This window comes from Oncorhynchus kisutch, linkage group LG11 (assembly GCF_002021735.2).
Source record: "Oncorhynchus kisutch isolate 150728-3 linkage group LG11, Okis_V2, whole genome shotgun sequence".
Lineage (NCBI taxonomy): Eukaryota > Metazoa > Chordata > Actinopteri > Salmoniformes > Salmonidae > Oncorhynchus > Oncorhynchus kisutch.
Window position 1 is genome coordinate 63,999,556 of NC_034184.2, and position 27,343 is coordinate 64,026,898.

Below are 27,343 nucleotides of genomic sequence, written 5' to 3' on the forward strand. Positions count from 1 at the left end.
GCAGACCATTGACTATTCACATGCAGGAATAAGGATAGAGTGATGAATTGAATATATTTGGTTTCTTTGTTCTCTCTGTCGCTGTCACTTACCAAAGCCTACACACAGCCCCCAACTACTGTGTGTGCATGTGTGCGTGCATGGGTACATGCCTGCGTGCATGGGTGTGTAAGTAGTGAGAGTGCACATACTTTCTATACCTGTGGCGGTCGGTGCCTTTTAAGATTAGGGAGGAGTTATTTCTAATACAGTATATTCGATGACTGTCATTCATATTCCATTCCAACTCATTGTAACATCGATTGTCAAGCTGGTATAAATGATTCGGGAGACAGGCGCAGGAATGTGTAATAGTTTTTTTTATTATGCTCCAAATTACGGCGTGCCGTGTAAAGCCAAGGGGGCGAAGACCAAACAAACATGTAACAAAATCACAGGGTTGAAACCCAAACAAAAGAGCGAGGAGTACCTTGAATAAATAACACTAGCGCACAATGATTCTCACACAGGACGAGGCCCGTAATCATCTGCGCAATCCACAAGGGCACGAAAGCCCAAAACACACAGCACAGGTACTCACACGCACCAACGGACATAGTAACAATAATCAACAGGACCATGGTGAACAAAGGGAAACATATATAGAAATACAATCAGTGGGAATAGGGGCCAGGTGTGCGCAATGAAAGTTCCAGAGGGATCAGTGACATCGATAGGTTTAGGCTATTCCATGATACTCGAATTTGCCCTATAGCCATCATGAGGTTGCTATAACCTAGCCTACAAAGCTCACTCTCCTCCTCACCTTTTCCTTTCCCTTGTGGAATTCAGTGCACAACATAACAGCTGTGTGTGAACAGGCGCAAATCTCTTCAAGCCAAACCTTCATACCATAACCGCTAAGCGCTACACAGCCTAGAGTACATTGTTGTCGCCATATTAGCTAACATCATAGTCAAAAAACTAGAACCAACGAGTTAGAAAACCCACATTCCAATCCATGTGTACAATCACCCAGTACAGTGTACAGCAAGCAGTTTAGCAGTTACACCGGCGGGCCCCGGTGGCAATAAATTAATAAAAACGAAAGCTTACCTTGACTTGGAAGAGTTGCAGTGTTGGATAGGCTTAGCCAATGTGCTAACATAAATAGCATTCCTCTCAGTTTAAATCAGGTTGTTGAGTAGGCTAAATTAGCTGTGTTAGCCAAGTAAGTGAAAGATAAAAAAAATAAATGAAATATAGCTTTCTCTCTCTGCTGCTTCTCCTTAATTTTGGAAGAAACTGTTCAACTATTGTCTTTTTTTCTCTTTGACTACTCACCACACGTTATGCACTTCAGTACTAGCTAGCTGTAGCTTATGCTTTCAGCAGATAGGTTGTAGGACATCCTCTGGAAGTCATCGTAATGACTGTGTAAGTCTATGGAAGGGGGTGAGAACTATTTAAGTCAATGTACCCTGATGAGGATGGAAAATCAAATCACATTCTATTGGTCACATACACATGGTTAGCAGATGTTAATGCGGTGTAGCGAAATGCTTGTGCTTCTAGTTCCGACCGTGCAGTAATATCTAACAAGTAATCTAACTATTTCACAACTACCTTAAACACATAAATGTAAAGGAATGAATAAGAATATGTACATATAAATATATGGATGAGTGATGGCCGTGCGGCATAGGCAAGATGCAGTAGATGGTATAGAGTACAGTATATACATACGAGATGAGTAATGTAGGGTATGTAAACATTATATAAAGTGGCATTGTTTAAACTTTTTGGGTAGGGGGCAGCATTTTCACTTTTGGATGAGTAGCGTGCCCAGAGTGAAATGCCTCCCAGATGCTAAAATATGCATATTATTAGTAGTATTGGATAGAAAATACTCTGATGTTTCTAAAACTGTTTGAATGATGTCTGTGAGTATAACAGAACTCATATGGCAGGCGAAAACCTGAGAAAAATCCAACCCGGAAGTGGGACATCTGAGGTTTGTAGTTTTTCAAAGCTTGGCCTACCGAATACACATTGAGATATGGATGAGGTTGCACTTCCTACGGCTTCCACTAGATGTCAACCGTCTTTTGAAACTTGAATAATGATTCTACTATAAAGGAGGGGCAAATGAAACCTCTTTGAGTCAGTGGTCTGGCAGAGAGCCTTGGTCTCATGACGCGTGCTCCCAACAGAGTTACCTCGCATTCCAGTGCTTTTTCTGAAGACAAAGGAAATCTCCGGTTGGAACACTATTGATGTTTTATGTTAAAAACATCCTAACGATTGATTCCATACATCGTTTGACATGTTTCTAAAGGACTGTAACGGAACTTTTTGAGTTTTTGTCTGGATGGAGTGCCTGCGCCTCATGAAGTTGGATTACTGGGCTGAACACGCTAACAACAAGTGGCTATTTGGAAATAAATGATGGAACTCTATGGAACAAATCAGTCATTTATTGTCGAACTGGGATTCCTGGGAGTGCCTTCTGATGAAGATCATCAAAGGTAAGTGAATATTAATGGTGTTGTTTCTAACTTTGGTGATACCAAAATGGTGGATATTCCTCTGGCTGTTTTGGGCTCTGAGCGCCATTCTCAGATTATGCTTTTTCCGTAATAAAAAAAAAAATCTGACACAGCGTTGCATATGGCAGGTTTTCGCCTGCCATATGAGTCCTGTTATACTCACAGACATCATTCAAACAGTTCTAGAAACTTCCAATACTATCCAATACTAATAATAATATGCATATATGAGCACCTGGGACAGAGTAGGAGGCAGTTCACTCTGGGCATGCTATTCATCCAAAAGTGAAAATGCTGCCCACTATCACAAAAAGGTTAACACGTTTAAATGTTTTACTCACGTTGGCTGCGGTGAAGGAGAGCCCGCAGGTTTTGGTAGCGGGCTGTGTCAGTGGCACTGTATTGTCCTCAAAGCAAGCAAATAATTTGTTTAGTTTGTCTGGGAGCAAGACGTCGGTGTCTGCTACGGTGCTGGCTTCTTTTTGTAAGCCGTGATTGACTGTAGACCCTGCCACATACATCTCGTGTCTGAGCCATTGAATTGTGACTCTACTTTGTCTCTATACTGACGCTTAGCTTGTTTGATTGCCTTGCGGAGGGAATAGCTTCACTGTTTGTGTTCGGTCATGTTTCCGGTCACCTTGCCATGATTAAAAGCAGTGGTTCGCCCTTTCAGTTTTGCGCAAATGCTGCCATCAATCCACGGTTTCTGGTTGGGGAAGGTTTTAATAGTCACTGTGGGTACAACATCACCGATGCACTTGTTAAGAAACCTGCTCCCCGAATCAGCATATACATCAATGTTGTTGTCTGAGGCTATCCGGAACATATCCCAGTCCACGTGATCGAAGCAATCTTGAAGCGTGGAATCAGATAGGTCCGACCAGTGTTGAACACACCTGAGGAAGTTTCTGTCTATAGGCTGGGAGCAACCAAATGGATTCGTGGTCAGATTTTCCCAAACTCTCAGGATATGTGGAGTTATGTTTGGGCCGTCAAGGTGTCTGCTTGGGGGAGATATACACAGCTGTGATTATAATCAAAGAGATTTCTCTTGGTAGATAATGCAGTCGGCCTTTGATTGTAAAGGCATTCTAGGTCAGGTGAACAAAAGGACTTGAGTTCCTGTATGTTGTTATGATCACACCACGACTCATTAATCATAAGGCACACACCCCGCCCTTCTTTTTACCAGAGAGATGTTTGTTTCTATTGGGGCAATGCGCAAAGAAACCGGGTGGCTGTACCGGGTGACGGTACAGCTTTACCGGCGGCACTGACTCCCGAGTGAGCCATGTTTCCGTGATACAGAGAATGTTACAATCTCAAATGTCTCTCTGGAAGGCAACCATTGCTCGAATTTCGTCTACCTTGTTGTCAAGAGAATGGACATTGGTGAGTAGTATGCTCGGGAGTGGTGAGCGATGTGCCCGTCTACGGAGCCTGACCAGAAGACCGCTCTGTCTGCCCCTTCTGCAGCGCCGTTGTTTTGGGCCGCCTACTGGGATCCGATCCATTGTCCTGGGTGGTGGTCCGCTACGGAAAAGTCGTATTCCTGGTCGTAATGTTGGTAAGTTGATGTTGCTCTTACAGATGAAGTCGGAAGTTTACATACACCTTAGCCAAATACATTTAAACTCCGTTTTTCAAAACTCCTGACATTTAAACCTTGTAAAAATTCCCTGTCTTAGGTTAGATAGGATCACCACTTTATTTTAAGAATGTGAAATGTCAGAATAATAGTAGAGAGAATTATTTATTTCAGCTTTTATTTCTTTCATCACATTCCTAGTGGGTCAGAAGTTTAGATACACTCAATTAGTGTTTGGTAGCATTGCCTGTACATTGTTTAACTTGGGTCAAATGTTTTGGGTGGCCTTCCACAAGCTCCACACAATAATTTGGGTGAATTTTGGCCCATTCCTCCTGACAGAGCTGGTGTAACTGAGTCAGGTTTATAGGCCTCCTTGCTCGCACACGCTTTTTCAGTTCTGCCCACAAATGTTCTATGGGATTGAGGTAAGGGCTTTGTGATGTCCACTCCATACCTTGACTTTGTTGTCCTTAAGCCATTTTGCAACAACTTTGGAAGTATGCTTGGGGTCATTGTCCATTTGGAAGACCCATTTGCGACCAAGCTTTAACTTCCTGACTGATGTCTTGAGATGTTGCTTCAATATATCCACATAATTTTCCTCCCTCATGACGCCATCTATTTTGTGAAGTGCACCAGTCCCTCCTGCAGCAAAGCACCCCCACAACCTGATGCTGCCACCCCCGTGCTTCACAGTTGCAATGGTGTTCTTCGGCTTGCAAGTGTCCCCCTTTTCCTCCAAACATAACGATGGCCATTATGGCCAAACAGTTCTATTTTTATCTGGCTTTTTTATGGCGGTTTTGGAGCAGTGGCTTCTTCCTTGCTGAGTGGCCTTTCAGATTATGTTGATATAGGACTGATTTTACTGTGGATATAGATACTTTTGTACCTGTTCCCTCCAGCATCTTCACAAGGTAATTTGCTGTTGTTCTGGGATTGATTTGCAGTTTTCGCACCAAAGTATGTTCATCTCTAGGAGACAGAACGCGTCTCCTTCCTGAGCGGTATGACGGCTGTGTGGTCCCATGGTGTTTATACTTGCGTACTATTGTCTGTACAGATGAATGTGTTACCTTCAGCCATTTGGAAATTGCTCCCAAGGATGAACCAGACTTGTGGAGGTCTGCAATTTTTTTTCTGAGGTCTTGGCTGATTTCTTTTGATTTTCCCATGATGTCAAGCATAGAGCCACTGAGTTTGATGGTAGGAATTGAAATACATCCACAGGTACACCTCCTATTGACTCAAATTATGTCAATTAGCCTATCAGAAGCTTCTAAAGCCATGACATCATTTTCTGGTATTTTCCAAGCTGTTTAAAGGCACAGTCAACTTATTGTATGTAAACTTCGGAACCACTGGAATTGTGATACAGTGAATTATAAGTGAAATAATCTGTCTGTTAACAATTGTTGGACAAATTACTTGTGTCATGCACAAAATAGATGTCCTAACAGACTTGCCAAAACTATCGTTTGTTAACAAGAAATTTGTGGAGTAGTTGAAAAATGAGTTTTAATGGCTTCAACCAAAGTGTATGTAAACTTCAGACTTCAACTGTATATCCAATCATTCTTCCCGGCTGGATGTAACAAGACTTACATTTCCTGGCGTAACAAAATACTGCATAGTTTCCTAAGAACGCCAAGCGAGGCGACCATCTCTGTCGGCACCATGTTAAGCAAATAGCTGTTCTCTCGCTACACCATGGTGCTACCCTAGAGGGTACTATTGAGGCTACTTCATATCAAAACCCTGTGTTTTAATCCGTTTTTAAGTGTCATGAATATATTTAGTATAGTTTTATCGAGACAAAAATCTGAAATTCACTGAGTAGGATGGTCCTCCCCTTCCTCCTCTGAGGAGCTTCCACTGTTCTATACTTATTCAGCTTGTGTCCACACACAGTACGTTTGTGTATTCAGACAGTTAATCTCAGCCTGTGATATATTCCACTGATATATGTGGCCTTGCAGTGTGCAGTGATAGAATCACTCTTCAGTAAAAGATGAACAAATCCAGAGTAATAAAACAAGCCACTACCCTCAATGAAACAGCAATGACCATCTTGGAGCTCTAGGGACCCATGGAGGTGCCCTCTGGGCTCTGCATGGCTACATCCAGAACCTACTCTCTGTCCTGTATGTCTACCCACTAATCACAGCTCTGAGTCATTGGTCTGTCCACTAAATTAGCAGGTAATTAGGCCAGTCATTCAGGGCTACAGACCCTCTACTGCACACATATAGGTTTTTTAATTGAAAAAAATATGCCATCCTATTTTTTGGAAGGCTTTCTGATAATGCATCAGTAAATTAAAAAATAACTTTTTCCCTTCTCACCAAGATTATTTTTAGTTGCCTCAGGGCAAAGCGGTGCCATAAGGGTCCTAAAACACAAAATGAATATCCAATATTTTCAGAACATTTATTAAGTGCAACATAATAGAAACAAGCACTATTTTTGTAAGAAAATGCAAGTTGGGCGTAAACTAGTATTTCATTGCCTCTCAAACCTGATTCTGGGGTCCATTCTTCCTCGCTGTCCTCAGCTCACTGTCCTCACTATCATAGTCTGTGATCCTTACTGCTCAGTTAGGCTCAAAACATTGACCAAGGCCATCATTTTACATTAAATTACATGTCATTCATTGATCCTGATATTGCCCTGAAAAGTAGCCTAACTGTACATTGTTGCCCCAAGGCAACCAAAAAAGTAGCATAACAGCAAAATGCCCCAAGGCAAAACATTTTTTTTAAATAAAATATATATAAAAACAATCCATGTTCAAAACCTATCAAAAATCCTTATTTAGTGGTTCCTAGACAAGTGTTTTATTGTGAAGTTTGTCACAACTTCCACCGAAGGTGGCTCCTCTCCCTGTTCGGGCGGTTCTCATCGGTCGTCGTCACCGGCCTACTAGCTGCCACCGATCCATTTTTCCTTTTCGTTTGTGTCTGTCTGTTGTTGTTATCACCTGTGTCTGATTAGTTCATTTCGGTGGGTTTATTAACCTCCGCTGCCTGCTAGTCTTTGTGCAGGATTATTTTTGCTGTGTTAGCTCTGTTATGGGTGCTTGTTTGCGCCACAGGTTTTTTTCCCTCACAGTCGTTGTACCGTTGGTACTGTGTTAGGAGTAGAGGTTTCTCCTTCGTGTGTTTCGGGATTTTCCCCGCCTGTTGACAGTGGGTTGGGACTTATAATAAACGACTGTGCCAACTGGAATTCCTTGCTCTCCTGCTCCTGACCTCTTCTTAGGAGGCACCTAACAAAGTTATCTATTTAAAAATGCAAAAGAATGAAATGTATCTTACCCATCTCTCACGCCATGCGCTCAGGTCACTCTGCTTCCTGAAATAATGTCCCTCCCCCAATTTATACATCATACCAACTTCTGCACCTCATTGGATTATTTACAGACATGTCATCACATATTGTCATGTGTAGGATTTTTTAATTATTTATATGGGCGGATGTCAGGGGCAAAAAGGTTTTGTCTTGCCTGAGGGCAATGATGTGCAATAGAAGGTTAAGAAAACAGTGGGGCATAAAGGGCAATTTTTCCAGAATAGCACCAGAAAGGAGATGAAGAAAAAAAGATAGGAAGAAAAAAGAGAGAAAGATTGTGGCTAATATGGAGAGACATATTTAGCATGACGGTCTCTCTCATTAACCCTATCTGATTTTGCCTCTTCGTCATTCCTCTTATGGAGTGCTTCCCCAGACTTGAATAATTCAATGGGCTGCAGACATCAAGTGCACCTCTGCTGAAAGATTCATACACAGTGGATGGAGGAGCCATCAAATATGGAGGACCCTTTATTTGGGCTTTCTCCATTACAAACACTGTGCAATTAAAGGAGAGTGCTATGAATGGGAGTAATGAGGATTCTGCCAGGAGAGGGTGAGGGCGTGAACCATGCTTAATATAGACACCATGCACTGGCACCCAATTAAATAATGCAGTTGAACATATAATTTACCTCTCGGAGACAATTTACTTCTCAGCCTGAAGCATGTTTTAAGTTGAACCATTCAGCCAGCAATGGGGATATGTATCTACCTACAGGGATAGGTATCTACAAATGTTCCCTTTCTTAGAATTGACTGCGTTTTGACATAGCACTCTCCTTGGAGTCAAACTATGGCATCTTGGTTCATAGAGAGTTAATGTGTTTGTTCCGGTTCAGACTGGTAAATGATTGGGTGGAATCGATTTCTTTGTCTGACTTCCCCACCTGGAGGACTTGCATGTCTCACATGAATTATTTGACAACAAGGCTCTGGTTGGACAACTCTTTCTAGCCCAGAGGAGAATACATGTTACACCTTCCTCCCCAAACCTAAAACTGGTATATGGGTGGTTATCCCTTTATCTGCATTGCCCAATGTTCTAATATTCACTAGTTAGCCTACACATTAAGCTTATAGGAGACCAAGTGATTGAACTCAAATAAACAGTGAAAATTAGAGCCGGAGGCGATATGGTTTTCAGACATGCTGTTAGTCAAATTGTTGATGGTTGATGTGTTTTCTCAGACTTCTAATAGATCACATAATCTCAGAGGGAAAGGACCTAAGCCTGTCTGACAGACAGATCCATCAACATGCAGTTGTCAGTTAAGCTTCTTGTTCATCTCTGTAACCTCACTGCATGGCTCCAAAAAGACAAAAACATCAGTCCTCCCCAAACAGAACAAAGCAAAATAGGAAATAAAAATCACCAGTCTTTTTACAGCGGAAATGGGGAAGGATATTGATTCACCAGGTACATACAGTGTAAGAAACTGTCGACTTTTTGCAAGAAATCAGTCTCAAAGAAAAAGATGGAAAAAGCTGCAGGAACATAGTTACAGTAAAGATGAGATTAAGATTGTCCTTGACAATTCATGGGGTCATCCTCGTGTCTGGACAACATGATGTAGCCAAAGTGTTCAATTATGATTATGAATATAAGATATTGCAGGGGCGTTAATGACAGCTAGATATCCTAGAATCCCCCTTAATGGTAGCACTTAACCTGTGATTGCACAATCGTTCGACTGATTGGTGTGTTCTGGCAGCTGTAATTACCAAAGTGTCTTCAGTCAACAGAAGGGCAAAGAATGCAGGCTAGGGGCAGTCTCTGTCTCAATTAGTCTTCTCTGTTTTATCAGCCTCACTCCAAACACACTTCAATGGCACCGAGAAGGACGTCTGTCCCAGCAAAACACAGCTGGTGGGTATGTCCTGTCGTCCTTAAAACAGAACTGGAGAAATTTCAGTGAGTCCCAGAGAAGATTAAAAGCTGTCATTGAATTCTGGGAGATTCTTTGAAGTTGATATTGGGTATCTTGAATTTATGTTACACAAAGGATTATACAAGCCCTTTTATGCATAATAAAGGGTAACATGATACTGTAACTAATGTTATGTACTTTTTGACAAACTGCACACTTTCTTGTCAGGGTCTTCCTAAATTGTGGGGGGACTATGGTCCAGAATAAGCTAGGAATGTGTGGAAGCCTCTAATCTGAATGTGTGGAAGCCTCTAAATTTCTCCAGGTAGAACCCTTTTTGGTTCTAGGTAGAACCTTTTTGGATTCCATGTAAAAACCCTTTGTGGGAAAGGTTCTACATGGAACCACAAAAGGTTCTACCTTGAACCAAAAGAGTTCTACCTGGAACCAAACAAGTTCTACATGGAACCAAAAAGGGTTCTTCAAAGGGTTTCCCTATGTGACAGCCAAAAGAACCCTTTTAGGTTCTAGATAGCACCTTTTTTTTCTAAGAGTGCACCTTGCATCAACCTTAAACAGAGTACAATATGTTAATGATGAAATTACAAGCCAATAAAAAAGATGCACAAACTGACAGGCTCTTCTGTCTGTGCTATGGATATATGTCGATCATGAGAAAAGCATGGTGAGGCAGAGAAATTGCAGGGGAACGCAGATGAGCTTGAGGGCCAGAGAGGTTCAGTAATTCTACAAGAATCTAACCTTGAGTTTGTAGCAGAGGTACGCATCAAATCAAACCGAATTGTGTGGCTAGTCTTAGTAGATAGTTCTCTACTGTATATGCACATACTGTGGAAGGCAAATCGTTTGAGGCATCGTTATGACATACACACACATGCACGCATACTTGCGCACACACACACACACACAGACAGACACACACAAGCACACATATACATACCTCAGGGCTACTTCGCAGCTGTGTTTTTCTGAGTGAGAACAGGGGAGGAAAAATCAGAAGCAGGTCTGTGTGCGCTCCCTGTCTACCTCATCGTGCATTACTTCTGCATGAGAAATATGCACTGTAGAAAAAAAGAGGTTGAGACGCAGAACTACCAACATGGCGTCACTGTGGTGTCAGAGATGAGAGGAGTACTGCAGGGAAGGAAAGTGGGTGGTGGTCTGGTGGATGAGGAGATTCCTTACTCATGGGTCAAGTCAAGACTACTGATGTTTCACATGCTGTCAACATAGCACCATTGGAGAACAGATAGGGAGAATCTAATACAGAGTAGAGATAATGTACAGTAGTTGGATATTTTTATAATGGTACACTGCAGACACACATAAAACTTAAAGGGTCAGTAAATTGAAAATGCGGCACAATTCTCAGTTCTGGGAGATGGTCACTTCCGGTCACTAACTCAGTTGGGAATGTTGCCTTTTGTGTTTGTCTGAGTATTTTGTCCATTTGCAAATGATTTTCATTTCTTCATCCTTCCAATCAGACTCAGGCTGTCTCAGGCAAGCCTTGAGAGACACATAATGGACTGTCATCATGCTGATAAAGACAGGCATTTCAGCACTTAAAGCACTTTCAGAGCACTTTCAGACTCTTTGTAGTCAAATGTTTTGATTTCCACCAAGCAAATATGTCTCGGACAACCGCCAAGACTTTTTAGTGAATATATTTCAAAAAGTGTTATTGATGAAACAATAATGTGTTCCCTCAAATGCTAATTGTCCTTAAACCCCACTCATCGGTGCCAAAGAATGTTTCACCATCACATGGTATCAGTTCTGATAGAAGCATACCTTTGATAACCAAAATGTACTCTGTATATTTATGATTCAAAACTTTGCTTGTTGAAGGAGCCACTAATAATAGTTGGACCGGTGATTATCTGTACTAATGAAGAGTTGAGACACTGTTTTACTTCCCCTGCAGAGTGCAACATAAGCAAATGCTAATTTCTTCCCATTAAAAGCACTTTCAGTTGCACCTGGTACTAAGAGTTCTAATCATGACATAGATTCTAACGAGGGAAGAAGAGCATCCCTTGAAATCAAGTACACCCAAAACAACTAAGACTCAGTCACTGCATTACCAACCGTAAGCATGTGTGTATGATTGCCTGCTTTGACCCGACAAACTGAGAGATGTTTGGTGGTACCTTTAAATCCAATTGATATATCTCTGCTGTACCTCAGATCGCAGATCTGCAGATCGATGCAAATAGATACTGAACTCGGTGACATTCACACTGCTGTTACAGGCTGACAATATTGATACCATCTGTCTCACACTGGTATATTCCAAGAGAGGTAGTAGCTAGACATATGTCCAATGTCCAAGGGTAAGCTGGGGGGCAAGTGTTTTGCAGACCAAGGCAGGTTTGCAGTAGATAATGGATTGGCCTGGAGCCCACGGATTTGACCAATCACCTGAGGCAATACACAGGGGTCAAATAAGTGGGGGTAGACAGAGGGATGAGATCTTCAGGTTAAGTCATCAGAAGGGGAACCTGTTGACTTCACACATGGGCAAACCCTGAGCTGACTACAAGCATTATCATCACTCATCCCAACGTCTGTCTCCAGTGCAGAGGGTTTTTCTTCCATTTTCCCTTCTATCGAGGAGATTTGCATGTCCTATATGGGAGAGCCATCTTTTACGAAGAAGTTGGTTTCAAATTATGATAAATGACACCTATGCTGGGTTAAAAACAATGCAATTTGGGTAAATATTGGACAGAACACACTTTGGTTTATTTTGACTCAGCCAGTTGGGTCACAAACAACCCATTTTTTTATTTAAATTGTGTTGTTGTTGCTGGTTTATTAAGCTATGATCCAACAGGGCAGATCAGAAGACTGGAGGCGTGACTTAGTAAGTGTGTGGCTTTCACATATTTATTTTTGGCCACCCATGAGAGTAAATGTAAATCCAGTTCTGTTGTATTGTCAGCACATGTAAAGGTTCAGCACGAACACGTTTGTAGTTTTAATAAGGCTTACGCAAGAGTACGAGTTTCTTAAGTGCCTATGTATGTCCTAATGTTGGGATAATTACCACTATGTTATAATAGCGTCATGAAATTTATATAAAGATAATTCATGTGCAAAAACAGAAGGAACGTGTTTATTTTCAGTTTACCAACTTCTTACCAACATGATGAACATGAATGACCGAAAATAACTTTCTGAAAGCCACGCCCCCAGTAGGCCAATTCTTTGGATTACCAAACATGGGTTAATTTAACCATCAGTTGGGTTTTTATTCACTTTCATGCTACAGTAGGTTGACCCAGTAGATCAGTCTTTAGAAGTGGTGACCTAATGGGGCCGTGCCTTTCAGATAGGTCTTTTTGGCCAACCTTGACCGTGACCTGTTCATCATATTATGTTAGTATACCGCAAATTAAAATGCCCCTTCACTATTTTACACACTATATATTTTAATACGCAATCATTTACATGATTGTTTAAATATCCTAAAAGTAATAATTATCCCAACTTTGGGATATATACGTAATCACTTGAGAAACTCAACTTCTGCAAGTGTCATTAAGCTACAAAAGTGTCCGTGCTCAACCTTAACATATATTGTATGGACAATACAACAGAACAGATTAACCGGAATAACAGGTGAACCGGAATAACATTTACTCTCACGGGTGTCCCAACTGGCTGGGTCAAAAAATAACCCAACGTGTGTTCTGTCCACTGTTTACCCTCCCACTGGGATGTTTTTAACCCAGCATTTTTTGTGGGGAGTGAACGTGCCAGCCTTACCAATCAAGTGGAACTGCAACCAGACAGGGATTGATCTTTTTTTTTATTAGCACCCCTTTGTGTTCGGAGAGATTGGTGTAAATAATGTGTATCTCGACCGTACGTTGGAAAGCAATTAAATCCAGTCACTGCAAAAGTGTTTCCCTGTCCATCATGGACAAGTGATTCCTTTCAGGCAATTTCGAGTTCCACAGTTATCCATTTGGTATTTGCAATGCTCCCAAACACAAACTCCTATAGCTCCCTTTCCTCCCCTTGTCCCACACCACACCTTTGTTCAAGGTGAGGAGAAAACTCCTGCAGGGAAGGGTTTTAGTTCTGTGTTGGAAGAAGAATGGTGTTCTCAGTCTTAGTAATGTCATGTTACAGAATTCATACACTGAACATTAGCTACAACATGGACATCGCAGCCGACAATAGTGACATGTTGTCCCACATTCCACAGAAGGCAATGAATAAACTGAACCTAAAGCCATTGAACATCTTTGAGTGAGGTTTATACATGTTGCATGTCATGGTCCTTGAGTTACTTTAGACCCATTGCTGTAGAATGAGGAAGGCAAGAATGAGGAAGGCAAGAGACAATGTAATATCGGTAGTCTATACTCATTACACTAATAGAGTGAAGTAATTTACTGTATCGAGGGATCTTGTTGTGCACAGTGTCCAGTCACAGTAGGGAAAACAGGTGAGTGTTTGACTGAGCTTTTTCAGGCGGATTGTCACTATGACAGGCTGCCTTGGCAACAGTCAGAGTAGGGCGACTGTGGCAGAGGGGGAAATGAGCAGTGGCAGAGTTGTAAATTACACAGGAAGTCAATTCTGGAGAATAGCTTAAGGAACCCACAGGCAGACGTCTTCAGAACTCAAACGGTTCCCTTTTGAGAACCTTCTCTACCTTGGTACAATCCATTACACTGCCAGTCCTAGCACTTGCCCTGCTCAGTTTGTCATCCAACTCTCTCATCCTGAGTCTTTTTTTTTTGCATCAGTCTATTATGCTGGTGAAGGTTATGGATTTCAGTCAACTCTTGGAGAACCAATATCATTATGGCCTTATTTCAGAGGCAGAAATTAGTTGGAGAGTATTTCTGGTAGGCTTATGAGCAGGGGATATTGGGAACAGGGAACTAGGACATTGCATAGTGGGTTTATCACTGAAATGGCTTAGGTCATTCTTAGATCTTTTGCTGTACCTGTTTCCGCAGCATTTAGTATTTCCCATACATAATCAGTTATTGTTTGACGTCCAAGTTGTAATCTAATGTTCTCTTCATTGCAATGTCACTCAAGTGGTTGGACAGTTTAATGCAGGCTGTAAATAAAGTAAACAGCAACAGGAAAAGTGGAGATGAAATCTATTCAGAGGCCCGTGCTGAAAAAAAGACCGGAACTCTAACAGTGATGAGGAGGCAGTGGTGAGGAAGAGGGCACATGTGATTACCCACGTGATTTATCGGATGACATTGAGAGGCAATCTAACGGTCCAACGCTTATTTGTGGACTTTCTTAATTCCCTGTCCACAACGTCCATTTGGGTGTCAGAGTTGCCAGCCTAAATTACTTTTCGATGCTCATCATAACAGTAAACTCATAAAAAATGAGTGTGTGTGTGTGTGTGTGTGTGTGTGTGTGTGTGTGTGTGTGTGTGTGTGTGTGTGTGTGTGTGTGTGTGTGTGTGTGTACCTGCACCAGCATTTTTTTATTGCTTGCCAATAAATATCAAGGCTATAAGAGCAGGTGACTCACAATGTAATCAAGCTCAGAAACAAGTCAAACACATACTTCAGCCTAGAGTCGATGTCTGCTCCCCCGCGGAAATGTAATTAGCATAATTTAAAAATCCCCATAAAATCTGCCTATTTAAACTAGAGATATCTGTTTTTTTTGCACGGGCTGCATCTCAGTCCACCACATCCGCTAATGGTGGCCTTCCGCATCTGGGGTTGAAGGTTGCCAAGCCACAGCGATGTTTGTCAGACTATGAGACATTCTGAAAATTGTTCTCACGAAAATGTCTGAGCGGTTTGGCCGATAAAACTAGTATGGCCACTCTATGGAAAGATGAGACAATCACGATGTTGTTCTCCGTTTTGTTTTACGAACTTCTGTCTGTAGAGTCCGAACAGTTTGGGCTACACACTAATATGACCCCGCTATGGAAAGGCGAGATGTTTTGCTCTCCACAAAGCCTCACAAGACTCGTCTGAAGATAGTCCGGTACCAGTTTTAAAAAAATGATGGAAGTATATTTGTAAGCAGTGCCAAAGGCAGGGGTTAAATATAGGTAATTGATCCCCCCTGCTTAAACTCTTAAGGATTACAGGGGTTGCTGTGAATTTGACAGTAGTTCACAGGCAGCATGGTGGCAAGTAAAATATGCCAACTGCATTATAAATACTTCATCAATGCAGGTACTGTGTAATGACACACAGTACAATTACAGTCAAATTTACTGAATTAGCCATTTAAAAAGTAAATGCTACCGTAATTGGAGTGAATGGATGAATGAATGAAATTCACTAAGGGACGGAGTTTGTATTTCACAGTATTTTACTGTAATTACAAGGGATTGTTGCAAGCAGGCGTTTATAGCATACTAATGAATATTTTATGTTTTATGTCAATTGCACTTCTGGAGGCCTTAACAAAGGAATCCAAACTGGGCAAAACAGATCAAAAGGACATGGCAAAATGCTCAACCATCTGAGGTTTAAGCCTTGCTGTCCCTCCAATCTGTCCCCTATACATTTTCAATTTCCCGAAAAGTCACTCTGATTCCCATGTAAAATAGCCTTCCAAGCAACTAAAATATCACCCATAATATTTGTTTTGGATATAAATGCAATTTTTTTTGACAAAAGCAAACAAGCTTATATTCATGAGCTTGCCTTGACTGACAGCACTGTCAAAGGTGTTATCTTGTCAATGGAGAAATGCTCACTAACAGGGATATAAACACATTTGAGAGAAATAAGCTTTTTGTGTGTATGGAACATTTCTGGGATCTTTTATTTCAGCTCATGAAACATGGGACCAACACTTTACATGTTGTGTTTGTATTTTTGTTCAGGATATATTTGCAATGTAGAGTATCTATGTAGATATATAAACCACACCCCTCTGCAAACACGCCTTCTCCGATGTTGGTTACAAGGCGGTACTTATTTAAAGTAGGTAAGAGAATAACATGTTACCACTGGTGTATTAAAATGAGAGTTAGGGTGAAGGGGATGTCAACCTACCTTCTTAATAATCCTGAATCCAAGTGTTAGACATGGGGGAGGGGACCAGTAACTTAATGATCAAAATGTATCAATATAGAAGCAACAATCATTTTTTAAATACTTTGGTCGTCATACTTTGATCTGGTTTCATACAAATATCATCAATTTTCATGAAAATCATAATTTGACTGTTTATGACCACTAAATTGTTGGGCCGTTATAATCACATATGAGTTCAATTGATACAACATTCTTACTCACAGGTGCAACAAATATATCAAATCAAATGTATTTATATAGCCCTTTGTACATCAGCTGATATCTCAAAGTGCTGTACAGAAACCCAGCCTAAAACCCCAAACAGCAAGCAATGCAGGTGTAGAAGCACAGTGGCTAGGAAAAACTCCCTAGAAAGGCCAAAATCTAGGAAGAAACCTAGAGAGGAACCAGGCTATGAGGGGTGGCCATTCCTCTTATGGCTGTGCCAGGTGAAGAGTATAACAGAACATGGCCAAGATGTTCAAATGTTCATAAATGACCAGCATGGTCAAATAATAATAATCACAGTAGTTGTCGAGGGTGCAGCAAGTCAGCACCTCAGGAGTAAAATGTCAGTTGGCTTTTCATAGCCGATCATTAAGAATATCTCTACCACTGCTGCTGTTTCTAGAGAGTTGAAAACAGCAGGTCTGGGACAGGTAGCACATCCGGTGAACAGGTCAGGATTCCATAGCAGCAGGCAGAACAGTTGAAACTGGAGCAGCAGCACGGCCAGGTGGACTGGGGACAGCAAGGAGTCATCATGCCAGGTAGTCCTGAGACATGGTCCTAGGGCTTAGGTCCTCCGAGAGAGAGAATTGGAGAGAGCATACTTAAATTCACACAGGACACCGGATAAAACAGGAGAAGTACTCCAGATATAACAAACTGACCCTAGCCCCCCGACACATAAACTACTGCAGCATAAATACTGGAGGCTGAGACAGGAGGGGTCAGGAGACACTGTGGCCCCATCCGATATAGCCTCTTCCAAGACACCTACAAACGGTTAATGAGCCAGAAACATCAATACCATGCACCCACTAATTAATGGTCAAAAGGTTTTTGGTGCTCCAAAGATATGGTACAGTACTGTATTCTGTGGGGGATAATTACAATACCATTTGAAATACAGCATTTTTCATCCAATGCACTATAATTTACACTATACTAAAGTTAAACGTTTCAGAGATTTTTACTGTTGATAATACCTACAATTACCGTCTATATTACATATATTACAGTACACACCCACAAACACACACACACACATTGAAGAAAGGGTCTCCATTCTATGATACTTTAGATTCAACACTCACAGGACAGTAGATGATTTTGAAGTGCAGACGGAGTGTGTAATGGCTTACGCATATACTGTACTATCACAAGTCAGAGAAAGCCATGAAGGAGTGGTGTTTATGTTCCCGAGTGGGCTGCTGAACAGCCATACTAGAGTGATCTCAGTCTCGGGTGTAATGGACGACTGACAGAGAATCTCTCCCCTGTAAATCACATGGCTGCTCTCTATTTAGCGGCTGACTGAACAGCTTCCTCCCTCGGCCAGGTACAAAACAAGCTAGTTTTGGAGAGAAACTTCACTCAATGGTCAGGGGCAGTTCTATCGGTAGTATTTGACTTGGGCAATATTGCGTCTTATTGAAGGTTAGTAATAGTCACGCCTGTCAAATGGGGGGAAATATGCATGTTTAGCCATGGGATTCGGGTTAGAAATAATGCCATTGACCTATTTATAAACCGATCATGAAACCTTACAAAGGGTGAAGTATTAGTCAATTAGTGTACTGAAATAAGTTATAATTAAGGAAATTACATAAACTGAGAGGAGAGTGAAATGTGTAGCGTTGTGCAAATTCTGGGAGATAAAACATTTCTATCAGACCACAGACCACACATTGTGTTTGCCTGAGCTTTGAGGGAAATGGGAAAATTTCAGCTGGTAAGTCACCTTGGTGGAAAATGAATGAATACCTATATTTCTGGGACCTCACAACAATGCAACAGTGCATGTGTGCGTGTGTGCGTGCGTCAGTCAGTATCTGTGTTACCATGGTAACTAATCCTATTTACTGAGAATTGGATCCATTATTCAGGTATTTGGTCTCAAAGCAGAATAGATCTTATCTCCCTTTCTCCTGTCTCAGGGACACTGAAGCAAGAGACCAGGACGATCAGTGATTGTTTTCTCTGTTACTGAATATTGCACTTAATTCTGTTATTGTATTCCAAGGTCAATTCAATTATACAGCATGGTACTCTTTTAGACATTAACAACGGTGGCATCAGTTTGCTTGTTTGACACAGGGTAAATGCTTATGTGGTCCCCCAAATCACAAGAGTTGTCACATTATTGGTCGTGCAAACCTTTACAACAACTGCTCCCCGGGCGCCGATGACGTGGATGTCGATTAAGGCATCAGGGGGTTGGGCTTTAAATGCGGAAGACACATTTCAGTTGAATGCAGTCAGTTCTGTAACTGACTAGGTATCCCCTTTTTCCCTAGTAAAATGTCTCAATCAGTGCGATGAATGCTAGTCTGAGAGATTCCATTGAGATGCTGAAGACAGCCCTGAAGGAGATTAGTGAACTTGGTATAGCAGTGACAAGCATGGTGTTTTGCGCTCTAGGTGCAGGGCTGTCACATCGAGAAGCATTGAATGAAGTGCTGTACAGCCCAAATCTGTGTATTTCAAGCCTATTCCTGTTGACACAAGGACTCTGTGCAACCCGATGATATCTTTATAACTGACAATGCTACAATGTTATGTAAGGGCCATGACAAGCTCACTTAAAATGGTTGTGAGGGCGGCATTCAGAAGTCATACTCCATTTCAGGGGACATTTTGACATCACACAAAAAGAGACACTGTTATAAAAATAGACGTACCACTTCAAATACTTGTGCAAAATGTATTCAAAACAAATTTGAGACTGCTCACTAGTATGCTCAATATGTGATATAAACTTTTTGCAGTCATCTCACATGGTTTAGTTGTCTGCGGTGTTCATTATTGCTACTCTCACTTGATCATTGCACTAGCATAAAATAAACCAAAGTTGAACATGCTGTCTTCTCTCCATTCACATTAGATCAACTCTCAGCAAAGGGGTTGGGGTTAACTAGTGACTCTAAAGCCCTCTACTCCTTGTATCTGTCTGTGTCCCAGGAGGGCAACCGGAGGAGGATGACCGGTAAGATTCAGACCAGCAACGTGACCAACAAGAATGACCCGCGCTCCCTCAACTCCAGAGTCTTCATCGGCAACCTCAACACCGCCATCGTCAAGAAGACCGACATCGAGGTCATCTTCGCCAAGTATGGCAGGATCGTAGGCTGCTCCGTTCACAAGGGCTTCGCCTTCGTCCAGTACATCAGCGAGAGGAATGCTCGCGCCGCCGTGGCCGGAGAAAACGCACGTATCATCGCTGGACAGCCGCTCGGTGAGTTGCCATTTTGATTTTCCCTGTTTTTTCATGTGAGCATCAGATTTTCTTTCAGTGTTGAGTTAATTGTTTTGACCTCTTTTAGCCATCATATAGCCAGGAAATGACTTGGTAAACTTGGACATTTGGTTTCAAGTGCATTATGCATCTGTACTCATTGCCATTGAACACAGCAATAGTTTTAATATAGACTGTGCTATTTTAGAGTAAAGGACTGTATGTCCCTCATGGGGACCCATCATGCCTGAGACGTCTTTTAGGCTTGTTTAGATGCTCTCATGGTTCTCGAGGTTGAAGAGTATGTATGTCGTGCTGTTCTCGGGAAAGGGGACCTGCTGAATCCATTAGTTTAAGTAGTAGCGTATGTCAACACAGTTAGAATGTGGCTCACTAAAGTACGTCAAGTTCCTTTAAGAGTTCCTGTGGCTAAAACCACTAAAGGAAAGCACAGACTTGTTTTCTTTTTGGAAAAATTCAGGCAGTAGCTACCTCTTTGTTCACTCTGTTTCAAAAATGTTTTCTTTCAACTGAATATGACCTTGGTTGACACACTGCAATGCTAGTTTCAGGGTTGTTTTGCTGTGCCAAGGTTTGCATTTAAAACCCTTTCTGTGACTCTAGATCTATGGATTTTGAGTAGGTGAGCCTCTAAACGGCAGCCATTTTGGTTCTCACCTTTTAAAATTTCTTCAGTGTGTTCCCTCAGGAGACATAAAGATAAATTACAGATGCGCTGCAGCAGTACACCGTCTAACTGAAATCCCTGACCTCTCTTGGGACCACTACTTTTAACAAGGAGGTGCTACAGATAACTTACCCTTTAACTGCAGTCTCATTATCCAATTGACCTGCTTTCAGAAAAGTTGTTTTGTTTTTGCAATGTAAATCTGTGGCACAAAGCATCAGCTCTCTATACATAATGCAGAGTATAGCCAAGAGACCACTATTAAAACTAGCCCATTTGGTTAGATGTAATTGCATGAAGGGCAGTGAGAGTGTGTCAAAGAGAGAGAAAAAGTAGAAGATAAAAAGGAGAGAAATGATGGTGTTGTGGAGAGAGGAAGCAAGAGAGAGAAAGCGAGAGAGAGACAGAGAGAGAGAGTGAGAGTGTGTGTGTGTGAGAGAGAGAGAGAGAGAGAGAGAGAGAGAGAGAGAGAGAGAGAGAGAGAGAGAGAGAGAGAGAGAAAGAGTGAGAGAGAGATCCTCCCATGCCCCTTATATAATCTTCCAGCAACACACAGGTCTGTTGGTTATTACATGAGTGATAGCTGGCTAGATGACTGATGATGGCTAATGCACTGAAAATGTCTTTCAGTATTTTAGGCCTCTCACTTGCAGTTTCTGTGTTAGCCTGAACTTGTGCATTCAGAATGTAAACAGAACAGACAGAACCATTGGCTAATGGAATCCAGTCAGGGAAATAGATACCATCGCCAAGCCTCTATTACGACAAGCTCCCTCTTTCTCTCTCTGCAGTCATGGCGAGTGTCCTGGAGAGCCCTGCCGGATGTTACATATTTATACTATCCGACATTGCTTTACGATAAGCAACTTGAATATAAATATTTATTTTCATAAAGCCACTCGCTTTGCGGTTTCCTGAAGACGCACACAGCCTCAGGCTGTTTTCTATTTACAAACCCCATATCAGAATACAAATGTTGAAGCTATTCAGCGTTCAATAACTCTGTCACTAGCTCTACTTTGGTGATTCTGTCACTGAAGACCCATTAGTAGAGAAGGAGACAGAGATTAATCTAAGGCATACTGATGTGTGTTTATGGAACTACCTGAAGTGCTGTGGGTCCGACACGGCGGTATGTGGTTGTTTTTTGGGTGTTACATATAGACCAACATTATGACATATTTCTCTTAACTTTCCCAAATTTCACAGGTTTTCCAGAAATCCCGGTTGAAAGATTCCCAGATTTTCTTCTTATTACTCCCAGATTTTGGGGAAATCTTCTATCTGAGATTTCTAGTAAACCTACAGGAATTACAGGAAATTTGCAACCCTAATGATGACCCGTTTTGTCACAAGGTTATCATGATACATTGCTTACCAAATAATCTAAAAACTCCTTGAATACTTTTAAAGTGACAGGACATTTTCCATTAGATTTTTGCAGATGACACTGCATTTCTTGTGTTCTACTGCTCTCTGCTCTTTCTACCTACCTTATGAGTGGTAGTGCATGGTATTTTCATCACTTCCCAAAGGTCATCGACATGATCACTCAATCTACAAATCATGTGGCAGAGTAATGTTTGGAAACACATCCCCGATTGACAATTATGAATATTCATTCTCATTCTCCTGGACTGATATGCTTTAATAACATTGTGTAGAGTTGTGAATATGCAGTACAATTATATATCGAGGACCGGCTCTCCCAAATGGATGACTTGCTGAACCTGTTCTCCCTCTCCATAAATTCTCATGAAAGGAAATTGTGCTGTTAAGCCTGTCAGTTGCTTGTGGCCTAAACACCATGGTGAAAATAGTAATATAAGTGTGATGTGCCATTGTAAATCTTGCAAAAAGGAGAGAGTTTGCAACCCACTACTAGCGTTATGGCATTGGAAGGTCAATTGACATTGTCTAGCATTAGGGGTTATGGCATTTGTCATGTCTTGCAGGCTATTTGATGCCTATTTTAACAGCCACACTACCCTTCTCCTTCTCATTCAGTTCATGTTGTTAGAGTATTCCTCCCCTTTGGCTGATGGCTGTGTGGAAGTTTCCCGTTGGCACCATAACGACAGCTAACATTCATGCCACCATAGCGCATCATCTGAGATGACAGTTCCCTTACCTCACCCTTCATTGGGCTGCCATGGTTACGTAACTTTAGAGACTGACTCGCAGCCCTGAGCCATCCCAGCATGCAGTGTACCCTTCCCACGTGTCAGCACAGTGCAGTGTCCAAATCCACATATGCTCAACGAGAGGAACTCCAGGAGGTCCTGAGGATGACACAACATGCTGCACCTACATTTCTGCCTGCAGCACTGCAACCTCAGAATAGAAAACGGACAGAGAAAATAAAAGCTTTTGTCTTGGAGAGATGTTTACTGGACTCTTGCTGCAAGTAGGCCTGAAAAGAAATTGAATTAGCATTCCATCTATAATTCATCAAAACATACGCCCTCATTTTATATTTATATAGATTTGTCATATGTTTGAGATGGCTGATCTTTTGCTTCATGTCTTCCTTACTGAATCCATAAATTGACCAGTAGCATTCTCAGCTTAGTTTTCCCCTGTTTCTAGTGTTGTTTGTTATAAGACTTACTGCATTGTGGAAGTTCTTGAGAGCTTAATTGAGATTGTACGGTATATCCTTGACAGGTTCAGTGCAAAGGTATGTGAACCGGTATTGGATGAATTTTGTATGATGCTGCCCAGCTTGCTGACCAGGTTGGAGTTGGTTTAGTTTTCCCTCTTGACTACTATAGCATCTTCCCTTATTGTAGGGTTTGGTCAATGAGCAGGAGGTTTTATAACGACTGTGAGTTCCATACACTGTAAAAACAAATGTTTAGGATCTGAACACATAACTAAACACTCTAATATAACGCTTTTTAAACGTGTCAAGGCATTTTGAATTTCAATAAAAAAATATGTCACAGTGTTTAGAACTGTTTATTTGCATTTGGGTTTAAAAAACTAAACACGTGGGGTGTTGTTTTAACACTGTGGTGTTTAAAGCTGTATTTGCATATTTCCCAGCATGCATTTCCGGTGACTGTGTCTGGTACCCACCCATGATTGTGTTAGTCAGTGACAGACATATGGTTATTGCATTCAATAACTTACTTTGTTGAGGGCTTTCACAAGTGGTTGCTTAAGTAAATGCATTTTAATTAAGAGGTTATGATTAATGACTTTATATTACACATGGCATAAGGCCTTTAGATATGGCCTAGTTATCCACAACATTGTGGTCTGAAAATCTTGGCTCGTGAGTCTCATCAGACTTCAATGTCACAATATGATTGTTTGTGAAATGATTCATTCCTATCAAAATGCAGCCAGAAAGACAATAGCCAACAATCTGAAATCAGAATGACTGCTATGGTGAAGGACTTAACAGATAAACTCAATTAGTTTATAAAATGTCAATTATTTATCTTGTGTAGTATAAGATCAATGAATTATTAAATGTGTATACTGTAGATATTATAACAATCTATTCAAAAAAATCCAATAGTGCGTGACTGCATCCCGCAATTTGGGGCATTCCTGCATCTGAAGGAACGCCTCCATTCGAGCATCCCATTGGTTCCTCCATGAACACCCCCTCCCCTCGAGTATCCCATTGGTTCCTGCATGTACAAGGCAAAGCAAGACAAAGGAGCTGATCGTGAACTACAGGAAAAGGCGGGCCGAACAGGCCCCCATTAACATTGACGTGCTGTAGTGGAGCGGGTCGAGAGTTTCACGTTCCTTGAGGTCCACATCACCAACGAACTATCATGATCCAAACACACCAAGACAGTCATGAAGAGGACACAACAAAACCTTTTCCCCCTCAGGAGACTGAAAATATTTGGCATGGGTCCCCAGATCCTCAAAAAGTTCTACAGCTGCACCATCGAGAGCATCCTGACCGGTTGCATCACCGCCTGGTATGGCAACTACTCAGCATCTGACCGTAAAGCGCTACAGAGGGTAGTATGTATGGCCCAGTACATTACAGGGGCCAAGCTTCCTGCCATCCAGGACCTATATAATAGGCGGTGTCAGAGGAAAGCCGATAAAATTGTCAGAAACTCCAGTCACCCAAGTCATAGACTGTTTTCTCTGCTACCGCATGGCAAGCGGTACCGGAGCGCCAAGTCTAGGACCTAATGGCTCCTTAACTACCCCCAAGCCATAAGACTGCTGAACACTTAATCAAATGGCCACCAGACTATTTACATAGACCCCCCCCCCCCCCTCCATTTGTTTTGTACACTGCTGCTACTTACTGTTTATTATCTATGCATAGTAACTTCACCCCTACCTACATATAGTTTATTTGGTAAATATTTTCTTAACTCTTCTTGAACTTCAATGTTGGTTAAGGGCATGTAAGTAAGCATTTCACGGTAAGGTCTACACTTGTTGTATTCGGCGCATGTGACAAATAAACGTTGATTTGATTTTGATTAACGCACCCCCTCGAGCACTCCATTGGGTTCTGCATTAACGGAAATAACTACACAGTAGAGTAACAACAACACCACGCAATTGAAAAGATTTATGGAATCAAATGTCCTATTCAGTTGTGTTGAAATGTAGGCGACAGACGTTCCTAACACTGAAATAAAAGGCATGGAAGTCACATCATTTTCTAATGACCAAATACACTCTAAACAGGACGATGGGAAAGTAAACATGAGTGTTTAAAGTCATTAGTGTTCAAACATTAGTGTTTTCCTGGTTGGAAACTGCTTGGAAAAAGTTGACTTTCATTTTTAATTCATGTGATAACACTTATTTTCAAATCTAAATGCCTGATATTTACATTTTAAACACTGACGTTTAGGTTATAAAGATGTCACATGTTTCATGGTTTTACAGTGTACGCAGATGTTCTGGAGAAAAAAAAATGATAATCATTGATTGACTCATTTCTATCTTGATGGTGGTAAAGAGAATATTATGAACAGAAATATTGTTTGGTACCTCCCCTGTGTCTTGTAGTGTTTGTTGTAACTGTGTTTAGTGTTTGTGAGCCTGGTGGCAGCAGGAGTGTGTGGCTGGCAAGGAGAGATGGAGACACTGGTAGAGAAGACTGATAGGATAACACAACATGCTGTTAGAGTGGCCGGGTATAAAGAGTCCTGAGCCTCCAGCTCCAAATAGAGAGAGGAGGAGAGGAAGAGAAAGGGAGAAAAATAGAGAGAGCGTACAAACATTTCCAGAGAGACTCTGTTTCCCCCTTTTAAATCTATGGAGAGAAATGAACAACAGAAATGTGAGTCCAACAGAAATGTATTCACACATCACAAACAATAAATGTTGATATGATGTTGTGTAACCTCCAATCATCTAACAGTGTAACTCTATATCACCTGCTGCCATCCAAAGCTCTAACCCAAGGTGCAATGGCCAATATGTGGCCCATATTGTATGCACACCTTGTGTGCACTTCACCTGAACAGTAGAGGGGCTTCTGCTATTATATTACAGCCGTAATGAGCACAGTGAAGGGTAATGAATGATGGATCACCTATCGCTGTGTCTCCAAATGGAATTGGCAAGAGTTAGGCACATACATAACAAAGTGATTTAGATGCAAAATCCATCCTAAGCGGATTACAGTGGCAGCGACTCCGCAATCAATCGTCATTTTGGGCCAACATGATGCATGGCAAGTAGAAACACACGTAGAAAATAACCAGTGGAGTGGAGGGTGGAAGGAAGGAAGGGAACGAGGGAGGGAATGAGGGAGTTAGGGATGGATGGAGGGAGGGAGGGAATGAGGGAGTTAGGGATGGATGGAGGGAGGGAGGGAATGAGGGAGTTAGGGATGGAGGGAGGGAGGGAATGAGGGAGTTAGGGATGGATGGAGGGAGGGAGAGAGGGAATGAGGGAGGGAATGAGGGAGTTAGGGATGGAGGGAATGAGGGAGTTAGGGATGGATGGAGGGAGGGAGGGAATGAGGGAGGGAATGAGGGAGTTAGGGATGGAGGGAGGGAGGGAATGAGGGAGTTAGGGATGGAGGGAGGGAGGGAATGAGGGAGTTAGGGATGGAGGGAGGGAGGGAGGGAGGGAATGAGGGAGTTAGGGATGGGTGGAGGGAGGGAGGGAGGGAATGAGGGAGGGAATGAGGGAGGGAGGGAATGAGGGAGTTAGGGATGGATGGAGGGAGGGAGGGAGGGAATGAGGGAGGGAATGAGGGAGTTAGGGATGGAGGGAGGGAATGAGGGAGTTAGGGATGTATGGAGGGAGGGAATGAGGGAGGGAATGATGGAGTTAGGGATGGATGGAGGGAGGGAATGAGGGAGTTAGGGATGGAGGGAGGGAGGGAATGAGGGAGTTAGGGATGGAGGGAGAGAGGGGGGGAGGGAGGGAGGGAGGGAGGGAGGGAGGGAGGGAGGGAGGGAGGGAGGGAGGGAGGGAGGGAGGGAGGGAGGGAGGGAGGGAGGGAGGGGCAGGATGAAATGACAGTAGGGCCTATTCCAAACTCTACATAGTATCTGTGTCTGCCTCTGTAATCTCTCTTTCTCTCCTGCTATCTTTCTTCATCCCACTCTCCCACCTGTCTGTGCCACATTGCTTTTGGAACAGAAAGGAAAGGTCACACCATCTCTTCATAAAATGGCAGCTTATCCATCTCCTCCATTCAAATAAATCATTCAGTCCCACAACCTTACACACTACCATAGTCAGCAGATTTAGTCAAATGTTGAACCTGAAAAGGTCCAAATGTCCCTATGGATGCTGAACAAAAGAACAGCATGGAGCTTTGAAATGATTTAAG

The 27,343-nt window shown here is 42.0% G+C and overlaps 1 protein-coding gene across 4 annotated transcripts in view; it reads left to right on the forward strand.

Moving 5' to 3' along the window:
- The window catches only part of ralyl (RALY RNA binding protein like), a 146,385-nt gene that overhangs the window by 44,787 nt on the left and 74,255 nt on the right, over positions 1 to 27,343 (forward strand). For all 4 annotated transcript variants that reach the window (XM_020494654.2, XM_031836089.1, XM_020494653.2 and 1 more), the window contains exon 2: positions 19,592 to 19,865. In XM_020494654.2, coding sequence (XP_020350243.1) covers positions 19,610 to 19,865 — 256 coding nt within the window. In that variant the 5' untranslated portion in view covers positions 19,592 to 19,609. The remainder of the gene's footprint in view (positions 1 to 19,591; positions 19,866 to 27,343) is intronic.